The sequence below is a fragment of the Callospermophilus lateralis genome, chromosome 9 (assembly GCF_048772815.1).
Source record: "Callospermophilus lateralis isolate mCalLat2 chromosome 9, mCalLat2.hap1, whole genome shotgun sequence".
Taxonomy (NCBI): Eukaryota; Metazoa; Chordata; class Mammalia; order Rodentia; family Sciuridae; genus Callospermophilus; species Callospermophilus lateralis.
In genome coordinates this window covers 12623874-12639279 of record NC_135313.1, presented here as the reverse complement: position 1 = coordinate 12639279, position 15406 = coordinate 12623874, and the positions used below count along the sequence as shown (strand labels likewise).

The following is a 15406-nucleotide window of genomic DNA, read 5'->3' as shown; positions in this document are numbered from 1 at the left end:
GTGAAAGAAAATACTTTCAATCGACTGTTTGGTGGTAGAATCCAGAGTACAAGAGACAGAATGACTCATGGGATGATCACAGGAAGCAGGATCATCCTTTGCAGCATCTGCAGCAGCTAACAATGTGCTTGGAAAAAAAAAAAAGAGATGATGAGTGATGAGTACATAGTTGTGTATTAAAGATGGATGAATGAATGACAAATGAATGAGAAGGAAGGAAGGAAGGAAGGAAGGAAGGAAGGAAGGAAGGAAGGAAGGAAGGAAGGCTGGGTGAAAGGAAGGAGAAACAGAGGGAGAAAACAACAGGAGAAAGAAAAGAGAGCTGTTGCTCTCAAGTGTTTGGGGATATGTGCCTTAAAGGAACAGGAGGCTGGAATATTTTGGATTGTTGATGAGAGTGAGCCAATGGAGAATTAAAAAAAAAGTGTAGTGTTTGTATAAAAAAACCTGTTGAGATAGATAGAATCAAAAAAGCATGGAAAACATACTGTTAATTATGTAGAGGAATTCAGAGAGAGAAAAGAGCAAGGCACAGGGATCTCCCATGGGAAGGCAACATTCTCTCAGTCAAACAGACTTTGAGGAGCTGCACTGGGGGGTTAGGCTTGGGTTTACCAAAAGTGGGGTACCCTGAAGCTTTCAAGCAATCATTCTGAGGTGTGTACCATTTGTAGTTACAGGATTATCTTAACTTTTAAGAATGGTAGCCTTCATTAGTTACATTTCTAATTTAGAAAGACATTGGATTAATTTTGGTTTTATACAGAAGATGAAACCATGATATATTTTTATTCTTTGATAGTTCATTTTTTATGATTCTATAAATATGTGTCTCGGATTTCCTGATTTTTCTGAGATATATTTTTTCCCTTTCACTACCATGACTCCTCTTAATCTTAAAAATATTTTTGAGGACTGAGTAGAATATTTTGCAATAAGCATTTCACTGTTCTCAAATATTCTAGATCTCCAGTGACCTTCTGTACAATCTTTGAGATTTTTCATCCAGGAAATTTCGAACATGTTCCATTAAATCTATTTTTTTAAAATTCTTTTTCAGTACTGGGATTGAACCCAGGGCCTTGTGCTTGCCAAGCAAATGCTTTACCACTGAGCCACATCTCCAATCCTGTTCCATTAAATCTGAAGGCAACATGATCTGTAAAAATGCATATTACAAATGTTTGGGAAGGGTGAATGCCGTATGTTTAAGACAGAGCTGACATTAAAGCTTTTTTATTCCAGTCCTCTGATTTTGTTTGGCAGATCATACCATCTCTCTGTAGAAGGTCAATGAATGTCTGGCAATGTAATTGGGAGCTTTACAAATTCTAAGAAAACTCATTTTTCCTGGCTGTGAAATTTTATGCCAGAAATAACTTCAGGTCATACCAACCCCTTTCTGCCAAGATTATGGAAAATCCATATTCTGTAAAATTAGGGTACATGTTTTACTAGTTTCACTCACCAAGCAACAGTAATAAAGAAGATGCCTTCAATGGTGATGTCCACAATACTGTGTCATAGATGATGTTCGGAGCTGGGAAAGCCACTTTTTACCTTATTTCTGATGAAACTTTTCAGAGGACAAAATACACTGAAACTGTACTGAAGAGCGTGGCATCTGCAGTTTAGCTCCGATGAATTGTTTGGCTCTCCCCTGAAACCAGGGCATTGTTCTATTTGTTACTGCCACTAGGAAAGTGTGTTCTCCCTCCATGGCCTATTTCCAAGCTGTTTAAGGTTTGACAGGGAACATAACTGACTCTCCTAAGCATTCAGTGCCCTCTCCAGAACATAAGTGTGGGGCAAGGCCAGAAAGTGGCCTTCTGGCTGTGGCATTCAGATTACTATGGCTGTCAATCAAGATTTTTCACAAAGTTAAAGAAGAATGAAATCTAATCCAGGGATTTGTTAAGTGAAATTTGTTTAGAGCTTTTGCTGGGTTATTTCAGACATCAAAATTATCTTCAAAACAATGTGACAGGTTGTTATTGATAGTCTACATTTTGAGAGGAAGAAAACAAACCTAAGGATTTAATGTGCCTAAGGTTTTAGAAATAATCTGTAGCAGAGCTAGAATTTTCTGTGTAATTTTTTTTCATATTGGCCATTGGGATATGTGAAAATAACCTTTGAATATATGATTTTTTTGTTTTGTGGGTGAAAATAGTTATTGACTAATTTTCCCTTCTTATAGGGTCATCGTGGCTTTTCTTTCCAATGACAGATAGTTCCCCCAGAATGCCAGAGCCCAAAGATCACAAAGGAAGTTTCTGAAAATACTAGCGGTGTTTCAGGACTTGTATCTTTCTCTCACTTTAAGGGTTCCTATCTTGTCTCCACTTGTTGGAATTTATTTATGGTCTGTGTTCTTAAGGGGCCCACAGATGAGTGGACAAGATCAACTAAAGCTTTGAAAAAGGCAAAGCTTAGACTGATGACAGTCCAGAGGAGAGACATCGAGTTCAGCCTTGAGAAAGTTTTGTTGATAATGAAAAGTTTCCTCAAAGAAACTTCCTTAGAATGGAGTCGTAATCATGACCAAAGGAGTGATTTCAGGCAGAGTGAAGGGTGATTGCTGTCTGGGGTCATAATTTACCTGTCATTTTGCCTTCGAGGCCCGTCAATACATTAGGCATGTGGTTAGTTTCAAATTTGATCTGTTAATCCACAATCTTGGATGCTGTTATGGTACAAATATGTCATAGCAGAGGGTTTGTAAGGTGAAGAAGGAAAATGGTGCAGATGAGACTTGGCATAGGATCCAGATCATAAAAGACCTGGAATAGCACATGAGAATTTTAATTTTTAGTCCAGAGAAATGGAAAAGCTTTCAAAGGGTTTTAATGCAGAGAGTGACATGAGCTAATCTGCATTTAGAAGGATAAGTGTGGCAGCACTGTGGAAACAGATCAGCTGAGAGGCAATTGTATTAATTTAGCCAAGAAGTGATGAGCACCTAAAACTGCAGTGGAGCAGTAGAGATGGAGAGGAAGGGATTACACAGATCCCTGCCTTCAAATTGCTGTCTCTTATAACAGGGACAGAAATTAACAGTGGATGAGTATGCATAGAATTTTGCTTTCTCTTTTCTCAAAAATTGAGAAAATGGTAACTGAAAGAAAGAGGAAAATAGAGAATATAATTAAATGACATTGCCATCCATCCTGTTGCTTAAAGAAAAAGAGGGAGAGAGAAATGTGAGTTATTCTTAACTATTCCCAAAAATGCACACATTATTTCACTTGATTAATGGATACTTATTGGTTGCCCCTTTGAGCCAAACACGGATCAAGTCATTGGAAATACGAGAAAACAGGTCTGATCAAGTTCTGCCCCAATATTCCTGTCTCATTTCTCAATTCCTCCGGATCCTGACTGCCAGCACATAAATCTTCCTCTCCCCACGTCTCTCCCTCATCTGGTGAAGTCTTACTCATGCTGTGTGCATCAGCTGCAAAGCCACTTCCTTTCATGGGACTTCCCAGCCCCTCTGCAGTGGTTAGGGCCCCAGGACTGGTTCTTCCATTGCACCTGCCTGGTGCTTCCTCTCAGTGAGTGTCTGACCACATGGTGCTGAAGTCATGCTGGTGCACAGTCCATGATTCACTGAGAACACTTACCATTGGGCTTTGAGAGTAGTCACTTGAATACTTTGTGAATAAATAGTGAGTGAATTAAATTTTTTAATACAGAATCATTCCACCCTACTTACATATTATGCTCTTAGTAAATATTACCAATTAAATTTTAAATGAACCTGAAATTAGTCCCTTCTTCTTGGGATGTTCAAGGCCATTGTATGTTAACTTTTTTTTTTTTTTTTTTTTTTAATTTCTAGCTTCCACCACTAGATTGAAAAAAGTGTACCACATATGGTTAGCTAAACTCATTTCTAAAAACTTGGCAGGTTCTCAAACCATATTCAAAGCTTATGTCAGTTTTGAAGACACAAATAAAATGCATTTTCCATAACTTCCCCTTCTTTGGTTGAATTTTTGGAAAAGATCTCCCACGATGTGAACTTCTGCAAACTATATTCTAAACTGAAACTGAATACCACGATTTGAATTATTTTCCATATATCCCCTCTTCTGCAAGTCATGACACTTCAAGGACTAAGGAAACCTTATTTACATATAAAAATAAGAAATGTTTTAATTTTAGATTCCAAAGTACCATAGATAATAACATATGTTAATCTCAAAAGCACTTGTCATGTTTAAGTAAAAGTAAGTCTCTTAAAAATGTTCCATAGAATTTGTTCTGGCTCTAATAAGCATTAAATTTCAGTCCTGTCTCTTTAGAAATTCAGAAATGAATAAAAGGAACTTTGGTAGAGGACACACACACACACACACATACACACACACACACACACACACACACACACTCTCACACACATCCACTCCCTGCTCCAAACATCTCACTTTATTATTCTGATGAGCATCATATTAATGGGCAGTGATAATAACCTCAAATTCTTGACAAAAAGGCATTTGTAATAAATAACTATATGTTTGTTTTATAAGCATTGCTCCTGAGTCATGATTACCCTAAGCTCTAAATTTCATTAAAAAAAAATCATGGAGTTTGAGAAAAATGAACATGAAATTCATTGAACAGATTTTTCCAAGTCTTTATTTGCCTAATAGACAATTATGGCAAAAAGGATAAGTTGCTTATATTTTATCTCTTTCCTTCATTTTGCATTTTTTCTTTTCTATTTGGATTTGGAAGTAAATAACGTAACAATTATCTTTAAGATCCACTTGAAAAAACAAGTGGAATTCTTTTATATGTTTACCTTCATGGTGTTTCAGGGTAAAAATGACTGTTATAGCTTGGAAGAAAAACTTAAAAATTGACAGAGTTACATGGCACTTCAGAAAGGAAGGGAATATACATTGTGATTTATAAAGGTTCTTGGTTTAGTCTGTTCAGACTGCTGAAGCAGAATACCACAGATTTGGTAGCTTATAAACAACAGCCATTTACATAGTTCTGAGATTAAGTCCAAGAGGAGGTCTCTGGTGTCTACTGAAATCCTTCTTCCTGGCTGACAGGTGGCCTCCATCTTGCTGTGACTTCACATTGCAGAAGGGGAGAAGGAGCTCCCTGGCTCTCTCTAATAAGGGCATTGATCACATTTGTGAAGATGTACCCTCATGACCTAGGTAACTCCAGATACTGTCAGCTTGGGGGTAAGAGTTAACCTATGGATTTGGGCGAACTTTAACATTTGTCTATCACAACTCTACTTATATCAGCCACATTGCTAGGTGATTTTAAAATGTCTTTTATCACTCTAATTTGTTATAACAATTCTGAAAAATATTTTGTTCATATAAATATAAGAGTAATTAAAGATCAGAAATTATATAGTCCTTACCTAAAATTAGACAATTACTAAGTGCTTGGTTCCATATGTCTTGTTCTTTCTAAAATACTAACTTCAGGGCATTTTTGAAGTCTTCTAGCATGGAGAAACAACATATTTGATGTTTAATTATATCAATTTTAAAAATACCATATGAAGCTAATGCAAACTGAATTTCCTCTCTTGAGGACAGGTTTTTTCCCCTCCATTGTTTTATTTTATTTTTTTTCTGTAATAGATCATCATAACAGTTAATAAGAACGTGTGTAAAAAACCCCATTGTAACACTTGACCTCAGCACCCAAGAAGCAGCAGTAAACAGCCTAACACAGAAAATTGACATCTAAAAAAAATAAAAGCTAGAGGAATTGAGATATTAAGAACATAAAGTGGAAAACAGATATCATAGAGGATATGAAGTGGTGAAAATGAATGTTTGAGCCCGAGGCAAGAAATCCAGAGATTATGGTTTTGAATGAGCAAGTGGGGCTCAGGGAAGACATTAAGGGTAATGGTGAGTGAACAATTTAGAAGAAAATATGAACAGAGCTTAATTTTACTGAAGCCAAGTTTCCACATCAAAGTATACTGCATGATTAAAATATGTGTGTGTGTGAATTGTATCTACAGTACACACACACACACACACACACATATGATGTATTCATCAAGCAGTTAATTATTTCCATTCATGTGTTAAAATAAAAAGGATATTTCTAAACAATAAATAAGAAGGATACATTCATTCCTGCTTTGAATCCTTTCCAGTCCTTCCCTGACACCAGTTACTTTTTCTAGCACAAGTTAGCCAATGGCTTTTGTCTTGTGACTGCTGTCTGCAGAGCATTGTACTGGTTCACTTAGGACTTAACAAAAAGTATCAGAAAATCTAGCTGTATTTGTCTCCCACAAAGTGGGATTTTGTGGTTGACATACCTGAAGAGTCCTGGGATTGCTCTAGCAGCAGGCAAACCTAGATTCAGGCGTTCTGCAATGCCACAAGAGCTGGTGCCACTCGTTTCCCTTCATGATGGCAAGAAGAGGAAGGAGGACTGGGCTCCAAGCCAGTGCAACTTCCACAGAGTGCTTGGAGTTCATTCTGATTTGTCTGACTCCAAGCATTTGCCAGTCCTTCAAAGAGTCATGGTAACCAGTGGGATTCAGTGTCCACTTGGCCAGGCCTGGGCAACATGCAGATGCAGAGGAAGAAAGTTGACTCCTCAAAGGAATTTCCACTGCCAGGAGAAGGGACAATGATTTCCTGGGAAGGAAAATAGCAGTCTCCAAAATCCTCTAGTGAAGCCCTTTATTTGGCTATTTTCTAAGGGGACCTACTTTTAAATATTTTTTTTTAAAAAAACAAATATAGGCTAGTGACGTTTTTATAAGCAAAAAGACAGAATTCTTTTCCTCATGAAGCTTAAAGTGAGTAGACAGGAACAGCCTCCATGTTCTTCAAAGCCCAGTGTGGCTGTGGTGAGTGTAGACACACAATCAACTGTATGGCAAATTTAATCTGTCAATAATTGGAGCAGATGCATTTGTACCTTTCTCTTAAATGGCTGACTTTGGGTAGAGGCATACTATCAGTCAAATGAGAAAAGGTGTGACATACTGTTTTTCTAAACACAGATCAGTTTACTGGACATGATACCTAGAAGAGGACAGTGCTCTTGGGGGTGAAATGTTCTCCATTGGTAACAAGGGTTGACTTTTGACCTTGTGCATCCAAAGAGAAAGCAAGAGGGAGGCAGAATCAAATATAGATGTTCTAAGTCAGGCTTTTAATGAGTAAAGTCAAAATATTGATTACCTTCTACTCATTCACAATGAAATGCCCAACATGAAAGAATCTAACAATTAACCATGATAATCAATTTTTATTCTCTTTTTACAGTGCTGGCCTCTATTTCTCTTTCAAATGCTCCCCATTCATTTTATGGTTAGAAGTACCCTTTCTCTGATACCAGGTAAATACATCTTATTGAAAAATAAACAGAAAAGAATTTCCCAGTGTTTCAGGAGTATGCAAAGTTAGGAATGTAATGGATTACAAATTGGAAATGGATTTTCTAGCTTAACTGTGCAGATTCACTACAGAAAGCAAATATTCAAACAAGCAAAGTCCCTTCAGTTTGGTATTTCAGTTAGGTATCCCTTCAGTTTATATTTCAACTTCCAGATGGATTTGAAAGAAAGCAAGGCACATGTGTAGATATAGACACACACATGAGCATGCACGCACGCACGCACGCACGCACGTACACACATGCTTCTGAAGTAGGATTCTATTGATTTGCAGTGAATCCAAAAGAAGAAGACTCTATCACAAAAATATTGGCATGTCTGCTTCAAATCTGCAAACAGAAGCCACAGCCCTGTCACTTTTAAAGAAGATATTTGACCTCAAGAGCTCACCCTTCTCAGGGGTTGTGTTTTCATTTCTGAAAGGAAGCGGTTCTCAGAAGAAGAGACACAACATCAGTGCTGACGGGTTTTCAAGAGGACAGCAAGACAAGTGACAATCCCTGTTGATTAGCAGGCTCAGCACAGTTTTAAAGTTCTTGTTTTCTACTTTTCATTATCAATCCTCACTAATGTGTGCTTTGAAATAATGATGCAAATATTTTAAGAAAGTTAAGAATAATATGAGGATTATATTTGCCTAGATTGTCTTGAATCTTTGAGTTTACCATAAGACTTCAGGTCTCTTTGTGTGGAGTGTTTTGAGGTTATATGATACCGTATGCCATGTTTTATAGATGGGACTTAAAATGCAAGTGATGATCCTATAAACAGAATTCAGTAGGACAAGACTTAACATAAGTTTAAAGCTACAATTATTTGCTACATACTTTGTATGAAAGTCTATGCTAGGTACTGTGTGTATAGTACCATGGTCATATTGATAATTTGTTGGGGCTGATACAACCACTTAACAGATAAGGAAATTGCCCTAGGGATTTAGTGGCTAATGCTTTTTAGTACTAAATGATGAATCGAGGAATTGAGTCCATAACTAATAATCCTAGTGCACAAATGTCCAGACCTGTCCATTAGCCAGTAACTTCTTTGTGAGAGAGATTTACAAACTATCAATTACTTCTGGAAAAATAGCCCCCCCCTTGATTTAAGTAATTTTTTATTCTTCACGTTTTATGACACAAAAAGTAGCCAAGAGACAACTTGGTCTTGCAACATTGCTTTCACTGTGGGAGAAAAAGCATACTTGTTTAAATTCAGGATTATGAAACTTGTTTATTTTTATAACATGGGATGTGTCAGGCTTAATCTATCTTAAGTGTTGGAAGTCTGATTGCAAAAAGACTCTGCTTTCTTCAGCCCACATAACTTTTCACTTTGAGCCAAGTAGTTCTACAGTAGAGTTGGTTCCTCACTCCCCAAGCACCATTTAAATGTTCAGTCTAAAGCAGGAGGCTGACCTATTTTCACAAGCATTTCTTCTTTCTGGGATCTCACATTTGTTTTTAGATTTTCTTTTCCTTGGTATGATCATTCCCAAGTATGTCAGTTCAGGTCCCTGGGGAGGACACCAAGATGGTGTTAGAAGGGTGAGCAATTGATGGAGGAGACTGCCTGTGAGACAGGAAGAAAGAAGAAGAGGAACAGGTCAGACAAGGTTCAGGTCACACTGTATGTCTGGCTTCCATGAAAAAGAGGGAGAAGGAGAACTGATCTGTTGGGAAGAGCTTCAGACTCTGGTGTAACAATGGGAACCCAGATGCAAGGATAGCCCTGCAATGATTAGAAGTAACCAAATCCAATGCTTCACTGCACTATACAATGTCTGGGAGCTTCCCCATGACAGAGTATACTTGGATAAAATGTTGGGGCAAATTTGAAGATGCTAGTTGGCAATTGTCATCTAAGTCTTCTCCTCAGAGAAGGTTTTCTGAAGACAGATCTGAACCATGTACCTCCATGGATGCTGCAGTTCATCACTTGGATGCAGCTGATACCCTCATGCAGGTTTGAATACCACCTCTTTCTTGGCTTCCATCCAGCTCTTCCTGAGTGGAAATTTATCAGGGTACAGTTATGTGATAAATGAAGTCCTCTTCATGGCACACTTACACAATTACACAATACCTCCCTCCTCCACCATTCGTACTTCACATTGTCTATTTCAACACCTCAGATGGCCTCACTGGCTTACTTGGTGATGGGACTCACCTTTCTTTCAAGAGAAATTGCTAACCATAATCTTATTGAGCCAGGGTTTCTGTGTGTAACCTTTCAAAGCCACAATTGGTTACAAGAGTATCAAGGGGCACCCAAGTGGATCACCTTGATTCCATACATATTTCTCTCTACTCCATTTAGTAACAGTCCTACCTCTTTCTGCTGAACAAGGTTAATGGTATTGTCCACTTGATGACCCCTCTGTTAGCTTGCTGTTCTCTGTACAAAGAAAGTTCAAATTGCCTCAGAGGTAGCTCTAGGTTTCTATTCACTGGAATCCTTGTTACGTCTTTTATAACAAATGTGTCTCCTATGGGGACCAGGACCTTTAACCCTGTGGATCCCACAATTGTACGGGTAGTGTCCATTTTTGTTCTATGAAAGAGTACGACAAACAGAGTAATTTAGGAACAATAGAAATTCATTTGGCTCAGTATTCTGGAGGCTGGGAAGTCCAAGAACAAAGGGCTGCACCTGGTGAGGTCACAGAACATGCTGGAAGTCATCACAGGATAAAAGAGCAAGAGATTGAATTCAAAGCCTCAAGCTCTTCTATAATCAGCATTGATCCATTCATAAGGGCGGAGCTCTCCTGAACAAAACACTTCACACTAGGTCCTACCTCCTGGCTCTGATACAACAGGGAATAAGTTCTCAATGCATGCTTTTGAGGGGATCCATCCAAACCACAGCAGATTGGAAACACAAAGTCCTCTGATGGGTCACTGGTAGTCTTGTCAGCTAACTTCATTCCTTCATTCCTCATGGTGAGTTCTCTCATGCAGAGAAATTTCATCAACACTAGAGTTGCCACACCAGGTATTTGGTCTCCCACCTGTGAGAGGTGCATGCACACCCATGTATCATCATGTCACTGGCATTACTTTGCTGTTGGAGGAAAATGTCTCCACCATTGACTTCAAGCCTTGCTATAAGATTGGTTTCAGTCAGTGGAATGTGAATGAAAGATTATGTGCCACACTGAGCAGAGGCCTTAGGGGTGTTGTATTTATTCATGCTTTTCTTTCTCTGTGATAAAACAACATCCTAACAGGGGCTAGATCCTAGAATGAAGAACACATGTGCGCAGAGACCAAGCTGATAAACCGCCAGCACAGCTACTACAAGCAGTTACACAAGTTGTTATAAAAGACTATAGGCTGGGGATCATTTGTTACTGCAGGATAACCTAACAAAAATCTGACTAATGCATTGCATGCTTGCTTTTCTTCGATATTCTGCCTGTTATTTGTGTCTTCCTGGATGTTTCTAATGGATGTTGCCTCAGGAATGGTTCTATTGTTCTTAATGCTTCTGGGAAGTCCTGGATTGTCTGCATTAAAAACGTTTCAATGTGATGTTATAAACAAACTACTTGGCCATACTAACAGAGATTCTGACTTAACAGATACAATTCAGTAGTTGCCCCTTAATATGGGGTCCTGGAATCTGCATATTTTTAAAAGCCCAGAGGTCTTATAGCAAATTGAGAAACTGATTGTAGGCTGCTTCGTCCCACAATTTTCAGTCTGCTTTCACTGATCATCTTTCCTGGTCTCTTGAAACTAGATGTCTATCCCCTTTGTTACTTATCCTCATCCTTGACTTGAACAATGGCCTTTGTGTATCCAACTCATTCTTAGCTCCATTTCCTCATCCTATGTGCACAGCCTTGCTAAACTAGACTTGCACTTGTACCGCCTATTGTTTGAAGCACACATTAAATTTCTCTTGGAAGAGGTGTTTGTGTGTGTGTCTGTGTGTGTGTGTGTGTGTGTGTGTGTGTGTGTAAATACATCTGTGAACAAAAGCAGACAGAGTTAGATGACATTGTTTTGTGCTGATAAAAAGATAATTCTGAATTGTAGAGGCAAAGATAATTATCTGTCTGGGAAAGTTGTAGGCCTTATTTAGGTCAAAAGTAACAGAGAAATTGCTGATACAATTATTTCTAGTAACTCATGAATGCCTGTGTGTGCATTAGTACATGCAGAAATCTCCCCAGGTGGCTATGTTATTAGGAATGAGAAGACTGTCTAAATAAATCCTTAAACCGATTTTGTTTAGTGATACAGTGACAGAAATAAGGAAAAGACATGGGGATGAAAACAACTTAAGGCAAAGTTAGATGAAATCAAATATTTTATCTTCCATGAGAAAGATCAAAGCCATAATCATCACAAATGCTCCCAGACTGTGGAGACTGCTCCTCCCCTCTGCTACCCTTATTTTTCCTTAAGTTTTTAACAATTTTCACAAACCCTTCTGATGAAGTTTCTCATTTATCTTGATTAATGCTCTTGAAATAAACACATATATGAAACACATGCACAGATTTAAGGTGCTTGTAGTTGTGACATGAAGACTCGCACTTAGCTATCACTAGATGTCATTTATTTTTCTGGACAGCTATCCATTGCTGTAGTTAGTACACTGGAATTACAGCCACTTATGCTGCAAAGATGATAAAGTTAGTGTCTGCACATAAATTGAAAGTATTAGAAAAAGATGAAATACATAAAAATAGTTTTTATTGAGTGGCACTAACATCACTGGAATGAAATACCAGAATCAGAGTCTAATGATCTTATTGAGTTCTTTCTGGCTTTATTCAGAACGGAAATGTAATTGTCAAAAGTCCCAGTTGAAGAGGAAAAAAAAATCTCATTTTCCATGATTGTTCCCACTCTGGTTAAACTTATGACCATTGTTATAAGGACATTAAAGATTCTATCATGCTATGAGGGCCCGGCCTGCCAAAATCAAGGTGAAAAAAAAAAAAAAAAATGCCTACATGAGTTATGTGCCCAGAAAGGCAAACTCAGCATACTTTCAAAATTTATAAAATTTGAGGTACATTTTCCCATTCATACATGTCTAAAAAAGTCTGTTAAATAGTTGTAATTATGCTTCCTTTAAATTTTTCTATTGTTGCATGAACTTTGTATGCGGAGAAACTCTAGAAAAATCTATCTTCTAAAAATTCAGCTTTTTATTCATGTTGTAAAAGAGACACCATTACTGAACAGTATGGAGAGAGGCCCAAGGGCCATTTCCTATATGAATCTTCAAGTTCAAACTGAGAGGGATTTCTATTTTCAAATGTTTGTTCAAACTTTCCTATATAAAACTCGGGTGCCTTACATTGGAAAGCTTTGCCTACCATGAATACTTGTGAAAAATTTAAAGTCATCTCAGCATCTATACTTTACATTTTAAACTACACCTCTTCTCTAGATGCTGCTCTTTATTCTGTCAGATTTTCTTGTTAGTAATGCTAAGTTGCTAAGGTGAGTGAAGCTCTCTGGAGAATGGAGAGGTTGGCAGTTTCTTCACTGATTTAAGAAAGTACTTTCTCTTTCCGCCCTGCTCCTCTCTCCCTCCATTCCTTCCCTCCTCCTCCTCACCTACACCTCCTCCTATTCCCCCGCCCCTCCTCCTTTTTCTTTCTATATCTCCTCCCCCTACCCCCTGTCTCTGAGTTTGGTAATAGAACTTTTGTTGGTGTTTAATTTTCCCCAACATACTAAGCAGATAAATTAGGGATGATTTTGATAAAGTGCAGAAGACTCTGAGGCTGAGAGCTGGGACTCAGTCATCTATCAAAATATTGTCTAGGAGCCATTGTTATGAGATCCCCCTGCCTTTTTTTTTTTTCTTTTTAAGCCACAGGTAAGATTTTCTTTACCTCCAAGTAAAGAAAAGCAATCAAAGATAAAGTCTGCTATGCTTCATCCCAGCCACCCTTGGGATGCTAAGCAGATGGGCAAAAAGATATCTGGAAATACATGTTAAGATTTCTTATTATAATCAAGTCCTATTTGCTTTATGTTCATAATTTAATGCAAAAGTACAGAATGCTTTCATATGCTACTCAAAATTGCTTTAAAATGCAGCCCACTGTGAAATATGTTTCTGCACCGGTCTAAAGTTAAAACTGGAGACTTCGCCCATTATAAATAGTCTCTTCCTGGGTTCTGCAGGGGCCTCCTCTCCTCACCGACTGTGGCCTGCTTTCTTTACAGCATAGGTGGAGAGGGGGGGCGAGGCCACGACGCCGGCTACGTGGGCAAGCACTTCCGCATGGGATTCATGACGATGCCGGCCCCTCAGGACAGACTTCCTCACCCGTGCTCCAGTGGCTTCACCGTGAGGTCGCAGTCCCTGCACTCGGTCGGGGGCACGGAGGATGACAGCAGCTGTGGCTCCCGGAGACAGCCACCACCCAAGCCCAAGCGGGACCCCAGCACCAAGCTGAGCACCTCCTCGGAGACTGTCAACAGCACTGCGGCCACTAAGAGCGGGAGGCCCGCCGAGAGGCCCGAAGGTGAGCTCCCAGGCCACGCACCCTGACCTGGTCTGCCAGTGAGCCCCGGCCTCCCCCCTGGGTCACTGTCCTGCTGGCATCACCTGGGAGTCCCACCTGAGAAACATCAAGGGGAAGGTTACTGAATTGGTCTGTCCTCAATTCCCTTGTCGTTTTGTTTGGACTGGGGATTGAACCCAGGTCACTTAACCACTGAGCCACACCCCCAGGCCTTTTTTTAATTTTTATTTTTATTTTATTTATTCTAATTACTTACACATGATAATAGAATGCATTTTGACTCATTGTACACAAATGGAGCACAACTTCTCCCAGGCCTTTTTTATATTTTGAGCCAGGGTTTCACTTAACTTGCTTAGGGCCTCAATGTGTTGCCGAACTCGGGATCAGTCTCCCCAGCCTCTGGGGATAAGAGGTGTCACCACAGCGCCTGGCTCCAATGCCCTCTTAACACTTTGGATCATTTGAAAATTATCTTGGAGAGAGAGAGAGAGAGAGAATGAATTTATATTTTCTAGCTTTTATTAATACTATTTGAATAACTGAGGGAAGTATTGTGTGTTTATTTGGAGAATGTTTTAATGCAGGACAATATAAGGAAAAATGTTTTTTACCATAACTTTTATGATAATCATTTTAACATTATTTTTTTCCAGTGAGTATGAATGCATGAATGTATGTGTGTATGTGTGTGTGAATGTACATACATTTCAGTCTCTTTATATTACTGATTTCTTCCTGTGCCTACATTTTCCCTCAACTATGAAATATAGAGTTCATATATATCTCATCCTCCTTACTGGTCTGTGAATTAGGTTATATCAACCATGGATCTCACCAGTTCTTTAGCCCTTGCCTGAATAAGTAAGTTTCAGCTTTCTTGAGCTTTTCCTGAGAGCCCCTTAATGGGATAGACCTCTTAAGTGTACTTTGAAACAAGGTGACTTAGTTTAGGCTGCTATAACAAATTGCCCTAGATTGGATGGCTTATAAAGAACAGATTTTATTTTTCACAGTTTGGAGGCTGGAACGAGCAGGATGCCATTATGGTCTTTTTTGGGTAGAGCTCTCTTCCAGGTTGTAGACTGCTGTCTCCTGCTATTCTCACATGGGGAAGAGAAGAAAGAGAGAATGTGCTGTGTTCTAACAGTGCCAATCCACTTGGTGAGGGGTCCACCTTCAAGTCCTTAGTACCTCCCAAGGGCTCCCCCTTCAAATACCACCATTTTGGGACAAAGCTTTCAAAATTTTAATTTTGAGGCCACAACATTCAGTACATTGCCCAAGGCCACTCAGATTTTTACTTATCAATTGTGATAAACACCTCAAGATTACAAAGCTGCCAGTGGCCAGTTGGAGAACCCTGCCCTCCCAACTGGCCCTATAGACTCTCTCCTGCTCTGCATATTCTTGACTCTCTTCATAGCAGAAGATTCTGCTTCCCTGAGTCCCCCAGGTATCAAATTTCAGCTGAGGTTTACTGCAGAGATGGG

General features: G+C 39.0%; 1 protein-coding gene across 2 annotated transcripts in view; it reads left to right on the top strand.

The window, feature by feature from the left end:
- Nyap2 (neuronal tyrosine-phosphorylated phosphoinositide-3-kinase adaptor 2) overlaps positions 1-15406 on the top strand; it is a 235852-nt gene that overhangs the window by 79296 nt on the left and 141150 nt on the right. Inside the window, exons 2-3 of one of the 2 annotated variants that reach the window (XM_077110287.1) lie at positions 13612-13913; positions 14461-14473. In XM_077110287.1, the coding sequence (XP_076966402.1) occupies positions 13612-13913; positions 14461-14473 (315 nt within the window). The remainder of the gene's footprint in view (positions 1-13611; positions 13914-14460; positions 14474-15406) is intronic. The other variant, XM_076866495.2, reaches the window with a different exon arrangement.